General features: G+C 35.5%; 1 protein-coding gene across 1 annotated transcript in view; it reads right to left on the reverse strand.

Moving 5' to 3' along the window:
• GMCL1 (germ cell-less 1, spermatogenesis associated) overlaps positions 1–22707 on the reverse strand; it is a 35007-nt gene that overhangs the window by 8072 nt on the left and 4228 nt on the right. Inside the window, exons 2-11 of the mRNA XM_008700474.2 lie at positions 21029–21152; positions 19208–19304; positions 17996–18093; positions 15478–15590; positions 14775–14840; positions 12810–12894; positions 10553–10643; positions 8684–8821; positions 6683–6752; positions 3798–3873 (exon numbers count right to left, since the gene is read on the reverse strand). Coding sequence (XP_008698696.2) covers positions 3798–3873; positions 6683–6752; positions 8684–8821; positions 10553–10643; positions 12810–12894; positions 14775–14840; positions 15478–15590; positions 17996–18093; positions 19208–19304; positions 21029–21152 — 958 coding nt within the window. The remainder of the gene's footprint in view (positions 1–3797; positions 3874–6682; positions 6753–8683; positions 8822–10552; positions 10644–12809; positions 12895–14774; positions 14841–15477; positions 15591–17995; positions 18094–19207; positions 19305–21028; positions 21153–22707) is intronic.

The following is a 22707-nucleotide window of genomic DNA, read 5'->3' on the forward strand; positions in this document are numbered from 1 at the left end:
TCTGAGTCAGCGAGGCACCCCATAACTGAATTATTTTATTTTTTTAAAAGATTTTATTTATTTATTTGACAGAGAGAGAGACAGCCAGCGAGAGAGGGAACACAAGCAGGGGGAGTGGGAGAGGAAGAAGCAGGCCCCCAGCTGAGGAGCCTGATGTGGGGCTCGATCCCAGAGCACCAGGATCACGCCCTGAGCTGAAGGCAGACGCTTAACGACTGTGCCACCCAGGCGCCCATGAATTATTTTAAATACCATCATGAGGTTCACAAATTTGTTTAATCTATCACCTAATAGTTAATGGATTATTAAGCAAGCTGATATGGTATAGTGAATTACAACACTAATTTAATAGCGCAAAGGTATTTCTTGAGCACATATTATGTGCCAAGTACTGTTCTAGGCACTGAAGAACAGTAAGTTTCTGCCCTGGTAAAATGTTTATTTTAATATGTGTGTATGTTTGTGTGGAAGGAATAGATAGAATGGCATGTAAGAGAACAAAACAGAATAGAATGTCAGGATAGAGTGACAGGATAGAAAAGGGGGACCTCAGCTGGGGAGCCTGCTGGTTCAGACAGGTGGTCAGGGAAAGTCTGTCCAAGGAGATACTAGGTGAGCCGGGCCCTGAGTCAACTAAGGAGCAGACCAGTAACTATCTGGGGAAAGAGCAACTTAGGCAAAGAGAACAGCAAGTACAAAGCTCTGGAGATAAAAAACATGCTTGGTATATCTGAGGAACAGCAAGAAGGGCTATGTGGCTAGGGCAGTGACATGGGTCGACAGAAGATGCGGATAAGGTCAGAGAGTCAGTCAGGGGTCAGAAAACGTAGGGCCTAGGAGTCCACAGCAAGGAAGAGCATGCATTTCTTCTAAGTGCAGTAAGAAGCTGATGGAAAGTTTTAGGAAAGGAAGTAACATGATCTAACTTGCATTTTAAAAAGATGACTGTGGCTGTTGTATGGAAAACAACACATAGAAGAGCAAGAGTGAAAACAGGGAGAGCAGTTATGAGGCTACTACCGTAGTCCAGGCAAGAGATAATGCTGGCTTGGACTTGGGTGGTAGTGGCAGACATGCTAAGAATAGATTTCACAAGTACAGCCTGGCAGAATTCCTCATGAACACCAGGTGTGGTATTTAAGAAAGAAGAATCCAAAGTTTGGAGCTTTTCAATGGAGTAACAGAGGGGCCATTTATGGGTTAGAGAATTACCTGGAAAGGAGAAAGTTTGGGGATGAAAATCAAAGAGTTCCGCTGGGACTATTTTATTCAAGATGCTACTAGGATTCTAAGAAAGATGTCAAGTGAGTAGCTGGATATGTGAATCTGGAGTTAGAAGTCATCAGTGTGAAGTCATGGGAACTAGATGAGATCACTTTGGCGTGAGCTTCGACAGGGAAGAAGTTCAAGTACTGAACCTCTAAGTCATACCAACATCTGCTGAGAAAGAGAAGGTTCTAGGCAAAGACTTAGAAGGAATAGCCAATGAATTGGGAAGAAAACCAGCAGAATACGCTATCCTGGAAGTCAAATGGAGAAAATCTCTAAGAAAGAGTTAGTGCAGATATGTCATGTTGCCAAGAACTTCTGGAAGACTAAAAACTACCTGACTTGGCAATGTGGAAATCACTGGTGACACTAGCATGGCAGTCTCAGTGGAGTTTACCGGGATGAATGAATTGGAGTGAATTCAAGAGAGCATTGGAAAACAGGAAGTATAGACAAACCTGAGCAACTTTTTCAATGAGTTTTTTGCTTAAAAGAGATGCACAGAAATGGGAGTGGTAGCTAGAGAAGAATGTGGGGTCGGGGTGTGGTTCCAGATGGGCGGCGGTATGGTATGATATATGCTCAATGAGAATGACCCAGTAGAAGAGAAAAACTGATGATGCAGGACAGGGAGGTGATAACTGCAGGAACAAAGCTTCTGAATAGGTGAGAAGGGATGGAGTTTTTTATGAGGGGAGGGAACGGACTAGGACACAAGCAGATGGTTCATCCATTCTAATAAGAGGAAAAGCATAGCACACAGTTACAGCCGCAGTCAGACTGGCAGAACTGTTTGGTAGGAGGATGTGTACATTCTCTTCCTGTTGCTTTTATTTTCTGAGTGATGAAAGAAACAATGTCATCAGGTAAGAATGAGGGTGGTAGCACTGCCCCTCTTAAAGAAGGTATGAGAGGTACTCAAAGAGTGGCAGGATGAAATGCTGGAGGAGCCCCATGCAGCACCTGTTTGAAGTTTACAGTTACAAACATTCAAGTGACCCCTGGTGGGGTACACTGTTTTTCTTTAGTCATATCGATCTGTTTGGAAGCAGGCATGGAGTGCATGGTAAGTCAGGATTTAGTAAGAATTGGAGTTTAGCCAGCTGAGCTTGACAGAGTAAAAAGGGAAGTTAAGAGTATTAGCCAGGGACCAATTTTAAGATGGAACATAAAATATAAGTCAGGTAAAGAAAGAAGCAGAGACGTGGTGAGAGAGTAACGGGAAAAGGTAATAACAACAATGTATTGTACATCCCAGTGGAGTTAAAAAATTGTTGGGAGCCCAGGTTCTAGAAAGAGAGTGCTAGAAAGATAACAGTAGTGGAGTCTGAAAATGGTATGCTTGAAATGGCGATTCTGAAGGGGGTGCATTATTTAGTGAAGCAAAAACTGAGGATATGCCACCAGAAAATAGGTGCTGGAGGTAGGGCAGAGCATAAGATCACTGTGGGGAGAAAGGTTAGAGAACAGAGACACTGAAATCACCAAGACTGATAACAGGAACAGTGATAAATACAGATAGCCCAGTGAATGATGGCTACAATAAGGGTCGTGAGTGGCGTAGTAGAAGGAGCTGTGGTTCAATGAGGGATGAGGGAGGAACAAGTTGTGGAAGCAGCAACAAGGAAGACTGAGGAATAAAGAAGACACCTACCTATTCCCCTTTCAGACACTGCTAACATTTATCACAATTACGAATGCAAACATAACTTCTAAAAACAAAAAAGTTAAATTGAGGGAAAATTTAGAAGAAAAATAACTGAGTGGTTATCTAAATTAGGCTGGATTATTATTATTTTTTTAGAGGGGGAGGAGCAGAAGGAGAGGAGAGAGAGAACCTTAAGCAGTCTCCATGCCCAGTGCATGAGTCTGATGAGGGGACTGATCTCACTGAGATCGTGACCTAAGCTGAAATCAAAAGAGTTGGACACTTTACCGACTGAACCACCCAGGCACCCCAGGCTGACTTATTTTTTAAGATGAAAATTACAATTAGAGTGGGATTTTTAAAAATGTAGTTCATGTCCCATTAAAATCAATTTAATGAGTCACAGTAAGCTTTTTAAAAAAAATTAAATAAAAAATAGGACCTTTGGATATAGCAACAGTAAGTATTGTTTCAAAATACTTTGTTTCACTTATATACATTTATATATGGTGGTAATGAAAAATAGAAGTCTAAATGTGGGTAGCTATCAAAGGATTTGAATGTCTTTGATTTAAGGTAACTATAAAATAGAAAGAATCACTTTTAAGACTATGTAATAGCTCCATATAATTTCTTTCTTATCTTAATTTCTGGATTGCGGAGGGATCTTCTTCTATCTCTTAGCTGGACACGAAAAGTTTAACAGTCTCATGCAACACAACGGAGCACCTAACTCCCTGTCCAGCAGATCATGCTATAGAAACTACCAAAAAAGCTCTTCTGAGGTGTGGCAGGTGTCATGATTGTTACTGAAAGTGTATTTTGCACTAATAGTACAACAATTTGAATGAGAATATTAAGAGTCAAAACCCATACTTACTTCCCCATCTTTGGCAAGCTTTCTACCACACCTCATGCTATTTCCCTCTAGTTCTTCTTTATTGATTTCTTGAGGCCTAGAAATATACATAAGATGTGAAATCTCATAGAAAATAGGCAACTAATAGTTTAAAAGAATTGTTAAGTTTAAAAGAATAGAAAAACCTGATTATAGATTTAAAAATACCTATTTGTGTTATACATAAAATAATGCATTGATTAAATCTAGCCCATTGCCTTTGCTTAAAAAAAAAAAAAAAAATTAACTTCAATGTGTCACTTATTGCCCTGACTTCTAGAATACTTTTTATTAGGGCTCAGCCAAACCAGAGAAGAAGAAAAAAATGTCTATGAGAAATTGTGCTCATCAAGAAAATAAAACATTTAAAAGTCTAACTACGAAGTAAAATCAGTTAAAATCCATTATTTAAGATGTGACTTAGTATCATCTACCATTGGACATTACTGCTTTCACAGCCAAGCCATTTTTTACATAGTACAACCACACAAACTCGGTATTTAAGAGAAACAGCTGGAGAATTTTATCAAGTGATCTTTACTTGGTTCCCTACGTTAAAAACCTTAATCAACCAAGAAAAACACTGTTATTTCAAGTTATAACAGAAAAATGCATTATTATTAGTTTGGAATTCCAAATGATAAAAGTAATACGACATATTCACCATATACAACATTTATGAAGTGCCTAGATACTGGGGACATCATCATCATCAAATTAAAATCCTGAAATACAATATATGAAAAATAAGTGAATGTATGTAACACTCATAAAACATGTCCTCGACACCCAAGAGTTCAGTCTAGTAGAGAACTAGACCTGTAAGTAATAATTACAATATTGTGGAGAGAGTCGGGATGTTAGGAGCATGGAGAAGGCAGATTTACTGCCTGCGATTACACAGAGATCATCACAGAGGAGGTATTATTTGTGCCTGAGTGGGAGTTTGTTGGGGTAGAGGTCAGGGGTGGATTCTATGCAGATGAAGGGCATTCCAGGTAGAAGGTATAGTAGGTAAAAAGAATCTGGAACGTGAAAGAATACCAAATGTATGAAGAATTTAGTACAGCTAGAGCCTAAAATGAGCATGAGAGGGGATGAAGTGAAAGACATTTAGGATGGACTGTGGATGGGCCCCCCCAGGCTATGCTAATAAGAGTTCCAACTTTTCCTGTAGATAGTAGAGAGTTCCCAGGCATTAGTTCTGTTACTTTTACATTTTTTATTACAAAAAATTTCATACCTAAAAGTAGATAAAATAGTATAATGAGCTAAATTTTCTCACCATCTAGCTTCAATAATCTTGTTTTAGTTTTATTCCAAACCCACTTCTCCCCATAACCCTCCTGACCGATCATTTTGAGGCTAATCCTCCAGACATATCCTTTAATCTGTAAATAGTCCAGTATGAATTTCTTAAGGATGAGGAATTTAAAAAAATGTTTATATCACACATAAAGAATAACAATAGTCCTTATCATCAAATTCCTGGACATATTTAAGCAGGGGAGTGACACAATTCTATTCCTGCTTCAGAAAGATAACCGTGTCGGCAATGTAGAAAAGCACGAAGGTAGACTTTAACGGATTATAACCTAACATCCAGGAAATACACTGTCTTCCTCGCTTTAGTAGACCTGCAGCAGTGAGCAGACGCTGAGTGTCTATGAAAGTTGGGGTGCTACAGTCATACAGACACTTCTGAGGGGAGGAAACCCACTTAGTCCAGCTCGGTCTCTTAGGTCAGATTCTATGTTCAATTCAGTAAAGATGCAGATGAGGAAAATCTTGAAAAATAAGAACACCTAACATCTAAAAACTGAATATACAAAAGAATGAGGATGATTTTGAAAATATTTCATATATTACAAATGCTTTGAATCTGAATTCCATTAAATAATTAACTTTCTGGGGTTTTTTTGCTTTTTGATTTGTTATTATTTCTACTTCAACAATCTTACTGTATTTGTGGATAAGTATGCTGTGAATATATTTGGAAAAAGATGGAACATAAATTATAAATAAAGTAGAAACCAAGAATCCTGGATAATAACCTCCTAATCACTACTATGAGTTTGTATAACACTTCCATACAGTCACTGTTTGGATATAAACATAACCAGGTCATATATTTTAGCAAGTTTTTTGGTGTATAAACATGGGTTAAAAGAGATCAGGGGCAAAAAAAGGTCAAACTTAAGGCTTCTTCCATATACACTCTCAGATGCATTGTCTCCTCACACAGCCTATACCAAGGAGCCAGTATACAGACCAAATAATAAATGTGGAAGTACTTCTGTGAACTGCAAAGCACACTGAAAGAACAGATGATCTGCTTTCCCTTCAAGCGAAAAATGCACAGAAATATTTTTTTTGGGGGGGGTCATGTTTCTGGGGTAGGCGTCTATAACTGGATTATGTTAATTCATTTCAGACTCAAAGGTCTTCAAAACACTTATTAGCTAATTAATAAGAATTAGAATTTCATACTACTACCACAAATAAGAAAATCAGCTTTACCTGTATGTAAGTATGAAAATCATGCTTTGTGAAAGCATTATTTCAAGTAATATTTTGGTATGCTGAAAGAAAATCCTTATACAACACTAGGTGAAATACAATTTATGAATGACTCAATTTTTACAAACACAGCAAATGACTATTCAAACATTCCATTAATTGACCAGAAAGATTATTAATAATATTGATAAAGTTACAGAAATATAAGAATAAAAGTTGATTAATGGTCTTTTCTCTAACATCTCTTGATCTTTCAATATAATAAATGCATTTAAACATCCACAGAAGTTACATTGTTTTCGGTTTGTTTGTTTTTTATGAACAATGCTATGATCTAACATACTTACCCCACCTCACTGTCTTGTTCTGCCCGGAGCATAGCGAGCCACTGCTGTTTGTACACTGAAGACAGCCATTCTAAAATATAAACATAAATAAACATAAAAAAATAATAATAAATATAGGAAAACATAAAGCATTTAAAAATTTTAAGAACTTGATAAAACTGTTACCATTGCTAAACTCAAGTTTAAAATAGCAACAAATAAAGCTGGTAGTTTATATTTTATAAATATGCTATAACAATACGGCTTAATGATTTTTAGTGTGGTAAACACTATTTTGCTTTGCTTTAGGATAGACTCTACTTAGATTACATGCATTTTTTTTTTAAAGATTTTATTTATTTATTTATTTATTTATTTATTTATTTATTTGACAGAGAGAGAGACAGAGTACAAGCAGGGGGAGCAACTGAGGGAGAGGGAGAAGCAGGCTCTTTACTGAGCAGGGAGCCCAATGTGGGGTTCGATCCCAGGACCCTGGGATCATGACCTGAGCCGAAAGCAGATGCTTAACCCACTGAGCCACCCAGGCGCCCCAGACGACATGCATTTAAATTAGGATTTAAATCTTTAGTTAAAAGCGGATTCTTCCATTTAATAGTTTCTTTTTCATAGCTCATATTAATATTTGTGACAAACATACCTAGAGTAATATTTTCAGTTTTTATGTAACTTTTATAGAGAACTGAATAAATTGTTTTATTAAATTATCTAAAAATAACAACTAATTAATGGGAGGTAAATTATCAGAAAAATTATGCATACTCAAAAAATAATTTTGGGGGGTGCCTGCGTGGCGTTAAGCATCCAACTCTTGGTTTCGGCTCAGGCTGTAATCCCAGGGTTGTGAGATAGAGCCCCGCCTTGGCACTCTGTGCAAAGTCAGCCCTGAGATTCTCTCCGCCTCTCCCTCTGCCCCTCTCGCTTGGTATCTCTCTCTAAAATAAATAAATCTTTAAAAAAATAATAATTTTGGCATATTAGATTTAGGTAACATATTAAAAAGAGATTTTAATTCATTCTAAATGGAATAAAAGTTATATTTTTTCCTTTAATAAGCATATCATTTTTTCCACAAGTCTAGAAATTTTAGTTAAAAAAATTATTAATAATATAGGTAGAATTGGCTTAGTACCATATTTATCTTTCTGCTTTTATTTATTCCCAATCCAACTGAAGTATAAGTATACTTCAAATACTTTAAAACTCATTTTTAAAAGTCTGGTCTAGAGGTAAAAAATCCAGAAAAAAATAACAGAAGGGAAAGTCAAGTTGGGTCTAGTGAAGCATCTCAGAAAATGAAACAGACTCATTTTGCATATTAATAAACTGCATATAGCCTATTTAAAAAAAAAAAAAAGTCTGGTCTAAAATAGTGTACTACTTAATCAAATTAAAGAATATCCATATTAATATATAAACTTGGTACATATTATACTTTTGTTTTCATTTTAATGTATACATATTAATAAAAAGGACTAGAAGAAATTCACCAAGATGTTCATTCTAGAAGATGGGATTAGTTTCTTTTTCCTCATACTTAAAAAAACAAAACAAAACTGTATCACAGAAAACTAGAGTCATTTAAATAGTCCAGATAGTGCTTAATGATGGGGGAAAATACTCAATATAGAATGTGAACACAGAAAATTACCTATGTAGTATGATTCCACTTTGGTACAAAAATGTATATCTTACTAGGATTAAGGGTAATTTCTATTCTCTTTCTTTTTTTTTTTTTTAAAGGTTTTATTTATGTATTTGGGAGAGACAGATGGCACCAGCGGAGGGGAGAGGCAGAGGGACAGGGAGAAGCAGGCTCCCAATGGGAGCCTGACGCAGGGCTGGATCCCAGGGTCCCGGGATCATGACCTGAGCCGAAGGCAGGCACTAAACTGACTGAGCCTCCCAGGTACCCCTCTTTTTACTCTTTTCTATGTCACATATTACTAATATAATCAGAAAGATATCACTTAAAATCATAATTTCGTCATGTTCTCTTACCTGAAGGTACTAGAGAATCTTGTTCAATAATTCTTGCAGAGGCCAAATCACTGATAATATACTGTAACCTTAAATGTCTGAATACTGACACAAATGGTTTTCCTTGTTCAGTTTCAAGGAAGGTCATACCTTCAAAATCTATTAAAAAACAGTTTAAATTCAATAGGCATTCTTTTCAAATCTATTTATTTTATTCCTAAATGTTTTTATGGGCAGGGACACACACACACACACACACACACACACACACACACACACACACACACGTATGTCAATTAGAATACAAATAAGCTAGTTTTCAAAGATTATATAAACCTGTGGCGTATGGATAAAAACTTGAAGAGATTTAAGAAGTAGCCCCAGGAAATTAACTTTGGTCCCAAGTGGCCTTCGGACTGGGAATTCAGTTGTATACCTAGTTTCTGGGGTTTGGAGCAGTGCAGCAAGGTTTGGGAAAAGAAGGCTTGAGAATGGTAGTTAGGGTTATGGTATCTCTCCAGAAACCCTTTTCCCAGGGACTGAACACTCCAGCGGTAGTCCAGAGCTCAAATGCCAAACTCAAGAGTCTTCATAAGATACAAAGGACATGGATTTGTCCCTTGGGATTCATCTAATTTATGCTTTAGCTACATGTGATAAACACTACTAGTTAATATATTAATTCTCTATTAAAATACAAAATAAGATAGACACTATAGCCATTGATTTGCAACACATGTATTGAAACAGTTCAACAACAACTAAAATCAAATGATATATTGTCCTGTGGTGTGCTGGAGATGGCTTGCCCTGGCTTATAGGAGCTGATGGTGTGCATTTCTTCTCAACTCTGCATTCAGTGTCAATGACATCATATTGGTAGCCTGGAATTGGCCACACTGGGAGAATTTATATCATGGAAATTATTAAGACGCTGAGAGCCAGGGATTATTTTTTCAAAGACCAGCTTACTAGCATACCTCTATGTTATGTATATTAAGACCTACATGCACAATGCAATAACATTTTTTTAAGGGAATAATAAACACAAAATTCAAGAGAGTGGTTGGGAAAGTCAGAGACACACAACAGGAGAGAAGCATAGGAGTAGACTGAAGTTACTAATGTTCTAGTACTTGAAGATTTGTTTGTGGGGGCTCAATATATTATTAAAAATAAGCAAAAAAGGTGGCTATGCATGGACCAAAAATGACCTTGGACTAAGAAAATCATGAACTAATAAGGATTATGATTTATCCACTTCTTTGTACCTAAAATTTTTTGCCTATTATCTGTTCTGGCAAAGTACAAAAGAGATACATTGCATGTTCCACCTCTACCCCAATAAGAAAGAATTTAATGGCAGCTGATCTTAAAGAATTTTAGATCAGTCTTCTCTGAGAATCTGACAAAAGATATGAAGTTCTCACCTTGCAAAATACATGCAACACATACATATGTATAAAGTTCTGCATATAATTTTGGGGGTTAGCAATACCCTGAAGCCTGTAGATGGGCCCCCCGCGTTAAGAACTGTTGCCTGATAGATGGGGTTAATGTGTTAAGGGAAATTCAATGTGGTCAAACAAAAGACAAACGTAATCACCAAGACCTGCTGTTGATAAAATGGGAAAGGCAATAGTTCAGGGGATCAAACTACGGTGCTAGTTCAAGGAGTAATAGTTCAGTTAATACTTGGCAAGGCATTTTTCTTATCCAGCTTTACTTTTCTCAATTTAAATTAGGGGCTGAATTAAAACTGCTGAAGGTCCTCACCAGATCTAAAATTCTCTAGGTCTACAAGTAAGTTAGGCCCTGATTTTAATAAATTTTTTAAATTTATTTATTAAGGCCCCCAAAACAAGTTCTCAATAAAAATTTCAGGTATACCTTTTCTCCTCTTAGAAAACCAGACATCTGTTTCAGTCAAAAGCTGTTTTAAAGATCCATTCCACGAAGGCACAAGTTGAAGAAACATCCACTAGGTTAAAAAAGTAAATTTAAGAAAAAAATTACAAGATTTCATCATGTTACAATTTTACATTCAAACTGTTTCCACCTTAAAACATAATATCTAAAAAATTTAATTTCCTGTACATGCAACTGAAAGAAGTAGAACTATTATATGACATGCTTACATGCTTTAAATTCATCATGGCTTTGGGGCACCTGGGTGGCTCAGTCGGTTAAGCATCTGACTCTTGATTTTGGCTCAGGTCATGATCTCAGGGTTGGGAGACTGAGTCCTGCATTGGGCTCCATGCTGCATGGAGCCTGCTTAAGATTCTCTCTCTCCCTCACTCCCTCTCTCTTTGCCCTCCCTCCCGCTCATCATGGCTTTTAATTGTGGTCCAATGATAAAAACTAAAACATAAAGAATAAATAAATTATAATAAATAATAAATTAATAAATAATAAATGAATTCCCGAAAAGTATTTATGACCTCAAATGCAGTACAGTTACACAAAATGGTAAATGTTTGATATATATATTACATTAGTAATTTTACACTAATTTATTCTACTCATCAATTAACTCAATTTTGCTAAATGTTGTGTAAGGTTATAAAAATAATCTTAATTATTTAATAATAATTTAATAGATTATTTAATAATAATTTATTAAACAAGGGAAAAAGAGTTTCTTATTGTTTTATTACTGTTAAGACAATATACAGAGTAGTTAGGGGGTATGGACTTTTAAATCCTGGTCCTGCCAATTAACAGCTGGGCAAATTACCTAATTTCTCTGGGCCTTAATTTCTTCATTTATAAAATGAACATGATACCTCATAGAACATTAAAAGAGTTATTATGTCTACTTTGAATAGTGCTTGGCACACAGTGAGCGCTTACCATTCCCGGCATAAAAGCAATTACAACAATAGGAAACAATGAATGCTACCACTGGCTCAGAGACAGAAATGGCCTGTCTACCCTTCCTTCAACGATTACATAACTCAGTTACTAAACTTCCTTGAAAAAAAAAGAACAGTAATAGAATCTCATCTCTACCACAAAATAAGCAATTCCAATGATATAACTTAGAAGGTGTCTCATTCTCAGATTTCAAAGCTGTGTTAAATGGAGACTCTGTTGCTGGGGACAAAAGGCTAAAGGAAAAATTATTCAGTAGGAAAAGCAATGGACTAGGGCTCACAAATCTGGGTTCTACCTCAAGTCTGCCACTTGGTAACTGTAAAAGTTCTAAGTCCTAAGTCCTATCATCTATAGAACAAGAATGATAGCTGATTTGTCTCTTCAGAGTTGTGAAAACAAAATTAAAAATGTTAAAACCTTTCAAAAGTTTGAAATGACACATATGCCTGAAGTGTAAATAAGGTCTTTAAAGAATTTCACCATTTTCTAGAAAAAGTGAAAATTTCATCATAAAGTCATTAATTCAACTTCGAAAACATTTCTGAAAACCATATTATTTAACATTTCTGATTATGTAAATAACATAACAACATCATGCTTGTTTTTGAAAAAAATCTGAGAAAAAAAGAAACATATTCCTAGGATAGAAAAGTATTAAAACCAAACAAAGGAAATAGGACAGGCGCTCTCATGGCCTACCACTTGTCAACTGCAGACCCAACAGTAAGAGAAGTACCTTGCATTCCCAACAGGAAGAAGCCAACTTTACTACTCTAACAGGAGAAAGGAAGAATTTCTTCTTGCCTAGCAACAAGTTCAGCCAATAAGAAGATACCACAACTCAGACAACAAGGAACTCTAGCTTTCCTCCAACACGCTTTCATTCAAAGCAGCCACTTCCAACTTCCTCTTTTTCCTCGATAATGTAATCTTCATCTCCTTTGAGGTCTGGACTTGCCTATGGTTTGTCGTAGCTTACATGTCCCAAATTCCAATTGTTCTACTATTCCCAAATAAATCCATTTTGCTGGTAAAATAACTGGCTATTGTACTTTTAAGGTTGACAAGCATAAGGAATGAAATTAAAATCACTCATGATAGCAAATCCCTAAACAAAGTTTTTTTTTTTTTTAACATTTTGGCATATTTCCTTTTACATTTCTTATATTTACACCATTTCTTTATCACTGGACACGAGCTGTTTTCAGTTTTTCACTATTATAAGTAATGCTGAGGTGATGTCCTTACATACATATCATGTCAATACCTTTTTAAGAGCTGTGTATACATCCATCTCCACTTGCATCACAAATAAGTTAGATGAACCAATGAGCTGTTTCATGACATTTATACTAGAAAAGATAAAATAGAGGTAGTGAGTTTATTCTCATGCACAGGCTAAAACACCCTGGCGGAACTAAAAAATTTAGGTCTTTCTTATGAAAAGAAAATGTCATCGGTATTTTTGCCCGTGTTGGGGCAAAAAAAAAAAAAGAATCTTAGACAGAAATAACCTATCTGAACACAAGGATACTTTTAATTCAGAGAGTATACTATGAAAGGTCTTTCTTTGAACTGACAGGAAAACAAAGAACTTTGATCTGCTGATTAATCAAGTTAAAACGAAGTCTCAATGAAATAACTTTTAGTATGCTCTGATAAAGTGGCACGGTTCCTGTTTTGCCTTTCCTGCCCATTCATTGTTAAAAAAAAAAAAAAAAAGACACTTGTCAGAATTCACCGAAACATCTATATCTTTAACCTTTAACATTGAGGCTTAAGAGAATTGCTTAGTCATAAAACATGTTCTCATTAAGAGTAGGATCAAGAAATATGTATTAGTTTAAAATTAGAGTAGAAATTACATTACCAGCTGTTTTTCCCCCGTCAAGCCATAAAAAGCCAGAAGAACATCTAGGTTTTTAAGATGACCACTACAATTTATCTTCTTTTTGAAAGAGCTCAATGAGAAATTGTGAAAAAGAAAAAAATGAAAGTGTTTCTAATGATTTTTTTTAAAGATTTTATTTATTTATTTGACAGAAAGAGAGAGAGAGAGAGATGGAGAGAACAAGCAGGGCAAGTAGCGGGCAGAGGTAGAGGGAGAAGCCGGCTCCCCACAGAGCACGGATCTGGATGCGGGGCTGGATCCTAGGACTCTGGCATCATGACCTGAACCAAAGGCAGATGCTTCACCAACTGAGACACCCAGGTGCCCTGACGATTTTCAAACCAAACATAACGCAGAGCTTTGTTTATGCCCTGACATCATTAGGTAATGATTTTTTTTGGTAGAAAAATGTTTCTTAAACTTTTCTACCAAAGTACCTCTTAAAGGCAGGGGAAAGGAAAGGACCCAGGAATCCAGGAGATAGCCATAAAAACAACGTTTCTACTACTTCTTTTATTTCATGTTTAAAACTCAAAGAAGCTTGAATTCTCTCTATTCCATATTGCATTTAAACATAAAAATGTTTATCTTTTTCTCCACCACTTCCCCACCCACCCTTGAAAAAAAAAAACAGTAAAATTGACATCACAGGAATGATCTCGTTGAGGGCAAAAACCATGACATCATCATCTCTATATCCTTCACAGCCTCTCACAGAGTACCTTCATCTACAGTGGACATTCAGCAAGTGTTTGCTGAAGGAAGGCGGGAAGGCAGGAAGGAAGGAAAGAAGGAAGGAAGGAAGGAATAATAAGCAGATGCTATTCAAAAGGCCAACCTGATTGCAAATTTAACTTCATCAGGCCTAGCATAAAGTTTAAAACAACCTCCTTAAACTTAATTTTGCAGGGGTGCCTGGCTGGCTCAGTTGGAGCCGGCGACTCTTGATCTCAGCATTGCGAGTTGAGCCCCATGTTGGGTGTGATTACTTAAAATAAAATCTTTAAAACTTAATTTTGCAATGGTAAAGATGGTTTTTAAATAATCTTTTAGATTCTCTAAGAGCCCAGCAAAAGTGAGGTAACACTTGATATTTTTCTATAGTTTAATGGTCACAATGAATTTTTCTATTAAAATTGGTTAAAATAGTAGACATAATATACATATTATTTATGACAAGATTTGTGAAGCCATTTCTTCAGTTCATAGATCTCAAGACACCTTTCATTAAATTATTCACTTTTCATAAGTAATATATTTTTGTATAAAGTACATGCATACTTTAACAAATAAACATTATTTTAGGATGATTAATTATAAAGTTACTTAAAATTAAAATACCTGAGTTCCTTAAAAAGTTCAACATTCTGGTGAGTCATCAAATTGTTCAGAAGCCATTCAAGGCACCTGAAATTAAAACATGGAATTTCTTACTACATGATACATAAATAATATATCATGTATTTATGACTTATTTAGTAGGACTTAGTTAAAATAAAAACAATTAGTCTTGCCAGAACATGCTCAAATTTTTAAATTTAACAACCGAAAATTTAGTGTTGTTTTTGTCAGCAGTTATTAAGGAAATATTTCCTTTATATTAATAAGGGCATTTCTAATTAAGAGAACCTCATTTCAAGTTGGTGTTACATCATTTATGAAGGGGCTTGCACACTGCTATTACCTTTGAAAATGGGTACTGCAATTCTCAGGAGTTAAAAACATTGCCAGTAGGTGTACTGATACAATGTCTATGATGCCTACTACTTAAAAAATATTAATAGAAAACGCACTGTAAAGAGTGACCAGAGTTTTTATAAGCCATGTATAAACACGTATAACCCACCCATGGTCACTTACAAAGGCAACACTTTCAAGGAATTTACTAATTCATCCAAATGTAAAAAAAAGACTTTTTATAACAAAATTCTAGTCCCCTATCTTTTTTTTTCTTTCTTTCTTATAGCTATACATTCTTTTAAGAAACCAAAGCAGCCAAATTCCCACAAGTGGGATGGGAGGAAAAATAAAAAAGGTAACTCACTTTTTCTTTACAGAATCTAATCCATAGGTCCCTGCTGATGTGTAATAGCCACATACAGTTTTCACATTAATTGTTTCCTTCATTGTCTCACCACACTGCTGTATTAAACCATCCTGTAAATATAAATAAGCACTGGAAAGGCCCATTTCACGTGGGAAAAATTAGCTCTGAATATGTGCTTGTACATATTAAAAGGTAAAAAAAAAAAAAAAAAAAAAAAGGAAGAAAGAAAGAAAGAAAACTCATTAAGTGCAGCAAGCCTAAATTTTTAAGTCCAGTAAAAATACTGAAAAAAAAAAAAAATCCAGCAAGTATTCAACTAAATACTTGGAATTGAAAAACAGAACGGAGGGGATAAAAGCAGTAAGGTAGTAAAGTAGAGATGAATACTGCTGTTCTCTTTCTTTTTTTATTCTTCCCCTCTCTGGGACATTTGCAAATTTAAGCAGCATTATGTCTGGTTTGCCTGTTCTTTTTAAATGGAGACCTTTTAACATACTCAGTCGACCATGGGACGGAGCTATGCAAATAAACAGTATGAATCGTCAGGAAGTGTTTACTGAAGTATAAAACACTTCTCAATTTCTAAGAGATTATTATTTGCACTGAAATATTAATCTAAAATTATGAAACATTATTTGCACTGAAATATTAATCTAAAATGTTTATATGTAAGATTTCAAACTAATTTTATTCAATATATGGAAAGAATGTCACTTTTTACCTAAATTTCTGAAATATATTCATCATGCAAGTATATTATTAAGTTAGTTAGTTAAGTCACATAGATAATGCAGAAAAGAGATTTAGGACAAAACCAAAAGGACTTAAGTTAGAAAATAAAGTATACTTTTTGAAAATAAGTACTGAAAGGATGACAACATTTAAAAAATTAAATCTCAGCTAAATATATTGAGCAAGCTATTTACTAATACTTCAAATAAAAAATTATACAAATGTCACAGAAAAGGAAACTTAATTTTTTCTAAAGATCATAATACAATATTGACTCCATTAGGATTTTAAACTTACCTGAAAATCATTTGAGACTAGCCCCCCAGCCCCTTCGGCTTTCCTCTTAACATCTTGTCTGTCACCAAGTCCAGTGGATTATCCCTGATTAATCTTTCTGTGATCCAGTCTGTCCTCTCCATGCTTATTGCTACCGCCCTACTTTAGACACTACCGCAATAAGATTTTGTCTCTAACGTACTCTTTTCTTCAGTACATCCTTCACATTATTTCTGAAGTATTCTTTCTAAAACACCAGTCTTTCCTCTGATTACAAGCTTCCAAAAGGGGGCACATGGGTGGCTCTGTCGGTTGGGCATCCGATTCTTGGTTTCGGTTCAGGTCACGGTCTCATGGGTCATGGGATCGAGCCCCACATGGGGCTCCGCGCTCAGCAGCGAGTCTGCTTGAGGATTCTCTCCTCTGCCCCATCCCCTACTCACGTGCAAGCTCTCTCAGATAAATAAATTTTTAAAAAATCTTCCAAAAGTACCTACATATAAAGTCTAAACTTCTTAAAAGGTATAGAGGGATTTTCACAATCTGGCCTCTGCCACCTTCTCTACAACCCTTCCTTTCATGTGCTAGAGCTTCTTGTATGTGTCTCTCACTTCTGTGCTAGAGCCACGTGCACACAGATTCTCTGATTCTCTACTGTTTCACTTCTCAGAGTATTAATTTACTCTATAAAATGCTTCCTTCCCCTTTTCTTTCTTTGCAAGATAAATACATTTTCAGTTTTCAAGACTCAACTTCCTTCTTTGCATCACCAAGCTGAACTGACCACTCCTTCTGTTCATCCACTAAATCCTACAGGATGTTTATTATCATATCTATAATACTGGACAGTTCTTACTTTATCTCTGGGTCTGTTTATTAACCCTCCTGCTCCCATTCCACACACACATTATACCGTGAGTTCTCTGAAGGCTGGGACTATGTCTTAATTTACCTTCAGATCCCTATGCCTAGTTTGACACATTGCTCAATATATTTGTTGAAAGAACAAATCTGTCATTCTACCAAAGGATTATATGTTTTTATGTGGTTTACCACAATTATTTCATAATTAAGAAAAAGTCAACAAAGTAAGCACTCAATGTTTTTTAAACCCATGACCTAAATGAATTAGTAATCATAAGTGATCTGCTTAATAACAGTCAAGATAAATCATTAATGAACAGAAATCTGTAAATGGACTTAGACAAGTAAATTCTTACATTATAGTAATTCTAAGGTATCTACACTGAAATAGCCTGCATTTACCTTACAACAGACATGATGACCCCCTCATCTATAATAAATTGGTTTTCATTAAGCATTTTATTTTATTAGTGGTATTTTTTGGGGGTAAGCATTTTAAATGACTATCACAAATGACATATTTACACATTTCATTTTTATTTTAAAAATCGTAAAATGATAAGCTTTATTTTTGTTTTTAGAATAGATACTTTGAAACAAAGATCCAACTGTGATCCTTTCTTTGAATTATGTGCACACTCACCAACTGCAACATACAAGCTGCTGCCAAAATGGCAATTACTCGACTGGGCTTTATTAAGACATCATCTCGATACAGTGACCCAAATGCAACCTGCAGTGCTGAAAGCAAAAGCAGACACGGGGAATGAAATAACAGTGATATCTATAAAGGTATTACAAAAATAACAATAATGACCATCTTTATACTCTAAGACATATGTCTAAATTTAGGATGTACATAAAAGAGAAGTATCACTAATTAAAATGCTAATAATGGTTACTGATCAATTGTACTAACTTAATAATAATGTTATAAATTTCCATTTATTCTACCTAACAGAGCTGGATTCTTCCACATCTAATCTTGACATTAGCTGGTGGTCAGAATTAAGATACCCTTGGAAAAAGTTTTATGAAGACACCCTGAGTAGACCAATCATTAAGTACACAGACCCCATGATAATCTTAACCCTGGTGCTTTCAGTGCTTCGTTCCTGGGGAGTGGGGAATAGCTCCTGGTCTTCTCCATGCCACACTCTCCCCCAGCCACCACAGCTATCTAGGCCTGTCCTTCCTTCTCTCCACTGCCACTCTTGTGTGTGTTTATGAATATCCTTAGCTTTCCTCTTTGCCTGTGTTGTGAGTACTGGGTACTTACACTTGGGCAATCAAAGAGGGGAGCAGAGAATGAGCACTGGAATGGGAATTAGGAGAACTATAGGCTGACTGAGGCGCACTAAACTGCTGAGACCTAAAATAAGTCCCTAAATCCTCTGGGCCTGAGCTTCCTCATCTAAGAACTCAGAGCTCTAAGATACCGATTACATGATTCATATCCTACTGTTCCCAGAGAAAGTCTTCACACATGGGGAATAATCAATAAACACTATTTACCAGCTTTTCTTTTCTTTTTTTTTTTTACCAGCTTTTCTATGTAATTTTTAAAAATAGTCATACTCTTCTTCCTTCACCCTACATCCTCCATATCCCAGGCAGATACACTTATAAACATAAGTAAGCAGACTGATAAGGCCTACATGACTAAGTAGATTAGGGACAGATAGAACAGAATTGATAAAAACTATGGAGCAAATCAATACAAAGCTGACTCCCTGGAGTGTTAAATGGAGCTTTTTTCTAGCCTACAAGATTGGAAGAAAATATTTATCTTCTACTAAATGAATAAAAAGTTTACGTTACAATTCTGCATAACAGTAATTATGGTGGGGGTTACCTTCTATATCAATATTCTGGTCCGGAATCTCCAGTTCAATAATATTCATGCTGGATTCTTTCCAAGAACCACTGAACATACTAGAAAAGTAGCCAGACTTAAAAAAAAACAGAACAAAAAAACAATTATCCAGTACGTTCTGTGTCTTGCAAATTATTTTCCCATTTCTAATTCCAAGCAACTCTTCTATCAAAATAAGTCCATATTATTTTAAGAGAAAAAGAATTGCCAAACATGTCTACAGGAAAATGAAACTGAAAATGTCAAAATACTATCTGAACTGAATTCCTGTATTATTATTTGAACCTTACATTAGTTTTTTACTTGGTTAAAACAATTTCTGAGTCTATTACAGGTTTTCCTTCAAGCTTAGAAAATATATCATGTATTTAAGACTCTCATAAACACGACAACACACAAGGTAAATACATAAACATGCACTGAGGAGGAGTGAAGACTAAGAACCTTCCTACTGTTGAATCCTTACTGTGTTAGTGGCTGTAAATGGGATGATCCCCAGAAATGAGGATAAATCTAAAGTTTAGTTTTATCTAATCAGAAAATTCCAGAATGGCCTTAATTCTTGGTAAGGTACCAGAATGGATGAAGTCTTTAGTTACCTTCTAGATAGTACCTCTCCTAATTAGAATTACTTTGGAATAGATCAAATATTAACTAATTTTACTGAATACTTAGTATGTATAAGGCACTGTGAATACAGCAGTAAACAAAACAGACATTGTTTCTGTCCTTAGGGGGCCTACTATATTTTTGCATGTGGTTTGCACTATAATCAATACAGCTTCTCTTGAGAGGGAAAGCCTTCACTGAGGCATTCTCATCCTTAAATTCACAAAACTGCTTCCAGTGATTAAAAAAAAGATATGGACCCTATCCTCAAGTTGAGACCGATATTCTGATATATTCCCTGAGCTATAAACTTCAAGCCAAAGTAAACTTATTCAAAAAATTTAAATAAAAAACATTATGATTAAAATGTTATAGAAAAAGTTCTTTTAAAATATTTCTACTGAAAATCTTATACTATACTGTCTTACCAGTGATTATTGTCAAACGGTGAAGAACAGAGAAAATATAAACTCCATAGGATAAAAACTGAATTGTTCACTGTTCTATTCCCAGTGCCTACAACAATGATTTGAAGAAAGAATAGATACATTTGATGAAAGAATAAATGAGTAAAATATTTGAGCCATTAGAGCAACATTTTCTTTCATTTTGAGAGTTTTGAATCTTTAAAATGGGGTAGCAGATGGTAATATTGTCAGCACACAAACCAAATAGGTATACCAGCTAAATGAATTAGTCTGTATTTGCTGGGTCTTGTCTTTAATTTAACTGCATTTTCCAGAAGGAAAGAAGAGTAAGTGTCAAGAACTTTTCATTCACTTTCAACCATATCTACAAAATACCATTTTGGCTAAATTCATCCAATTTAAATAATTATACACAAAATAAACAAATTTAGCAATCTTAACTTTAGACATTTTGCCCCTAACTTTTTTCCCTTTTGTCAACGAAAGGCACCAAAATAAGAACCTTTCTGAAGTAACTGACAAAAAGGTATTTGCTGGGCTGGTATGACAAGGAAAAATAAAAATCTATCTTCTAGACCAAACTAAGTGTGTGCTGTATTTCTGATAAAACAAGACTCTGAAATGAGATGAGAGGACTTAAACAACTACTGTCCATGCAAAGAGATTGCTGTGAAATGCAATTAGAAAGAACATGACTTGAAAGAGTTTGAGTTATTTTTAAGTAACCACCTTGTTTACTCAAATAGAAAAATAAAATACTTACTTGACATAAATATATTTTGTGTAAGTTCCACTCTTCTCCTAGAGCACAAATCTTAATGTCACTATTTTCACCATTCAAAAATAATGTTTGATAGATATATTTGGAGGTACTCTTTAATTTTTTCCTGTTAAAAGAAAAGCAAATATTATATATGTGTAAAACTGAATGTTTTGCTGATTTTGCATACAACTCAAAATACTCCTTTTGTTCAATTTCTATGAAATAAAGCCAACTTATCCATTGTGTAAAAGGAATAGAGGGATATTATATTCAAATTTGCATGAGCACATAAGAAACTAATAACAGTGGTTATCTCTAGGGTACTATATTCCCAAGAGGGTTAATAGTGGCTAGATGGGACAGCATGTACATGTGACCTTTCACTGTGCACCATTTTTGCAATTTGTGATTATTGAACTAAATGAATTACCTGTAGGTCAGCACAGTGCTTTTTGCTTACTTCCTCATTTAGAGAACAGTACTATGGAGGCTCTCAATACAACTGCAATGATACTTCTATGCAACTACAAAACGGAGAACAAGAGTAAAAATTTTACCTACCCAAGTAATTTTTAGAATAATTTACATTGAATCTTATTTTGGTACCAAATCATTCTTAAACTAAACAACTTTTTTTCCCATTAGACAAATGGTTTGCAGCCTTACATCAAAGGTTTTCACAACTATGCTCAATGGAGAAGTGTCTTCGGGGCCACCAGAGAGCGCTGAGGAATAAACCCTGGGCATCCTCACCTAACTTCAGCTAAAGCAGCAGTGCATCTGAGGGATTTCTGCATAAGATTTCATTTAAAAGATTAATTATATACTTTTTTAAGTTTGATAATCATTGTTCCAAGATGGTACAATGAATAAGAAAAGCCCTAGGCAGAGGCCGATAAATACCTTTTTATATTCCTGGCCAATCCTGACAAGTTTTCTTGGTAGTTAAAAATTTTTAATCTTTTAAAAAATGAAGTAATTGTTTCAGATGATGTCTTGAACCAGTGTGTTTGCCACGTCTTCCCAACAGACAGTAAAAATAGCACATGCTTTGGTGGTGGAGAGACTTGGGTTTGAGTCCCTCAGTTACCCCAGATATAAAGAGGATATTAGTAGTAATCACTTTATTGGGTTACTGTAAGAAATAAATGGGACAATATAGTTTCCAGTTTCTGATGGCACCATCCCCAAATCACATCAAAAGATTAAAAGTACAGAAAGGATTAAGCCCGCAACAGCAGAAAGTAAGGGTGGGCTTATCACCTGACGAGAATTTGATGGATCTGGAAGTTAGAAAATAAAATGTAATAGAAAAGAGCAGCAGAAGCCACAGCCCGGAATACATCATGAAGGTCTAGGATGCAGGTTGAAGCCCATCTGCCCTTCAGAAGCCTGTGTGGGTTGAGGGGAAGAGTCTCAGGAGAAACAAAAGGCAAAAAGTGAGGCTGAAAATGGGGAAACATGTTCCCCTAATGGCCTCTTCCACAATGTATGAACACAGAATAGAGAGAGCCAGAAGAGAGATAACTCAGGCATAAAGATTCCAAGGCTGTTCTAGGAAGGAGTGGACAAATCTATCAGGAAGGCGTTGGCACCCCAGACAAAGCAATCCTCATTCTGGTATTTGAGGAATTTGTAGCCTGTGAGCTGTTAACCCATTCACCCTGAATCATGGTCCC

Source organism: Ursus maritimus, unplaced genomic scaffold (assembly GCF_017311325.1).
Source record: "Ursus maritimus isolate PB19 unplaced genomic scaffold, ASM1731132v1 scaffold_6, whole genome shotgun sequence".
NCBI classification, from domain to species: domain Eukaryota; kingdom Metazoa; phylum Chordata; class Mammalia; order Carnivora; family Ursidae; genus Ursus; species Ursus maritimus.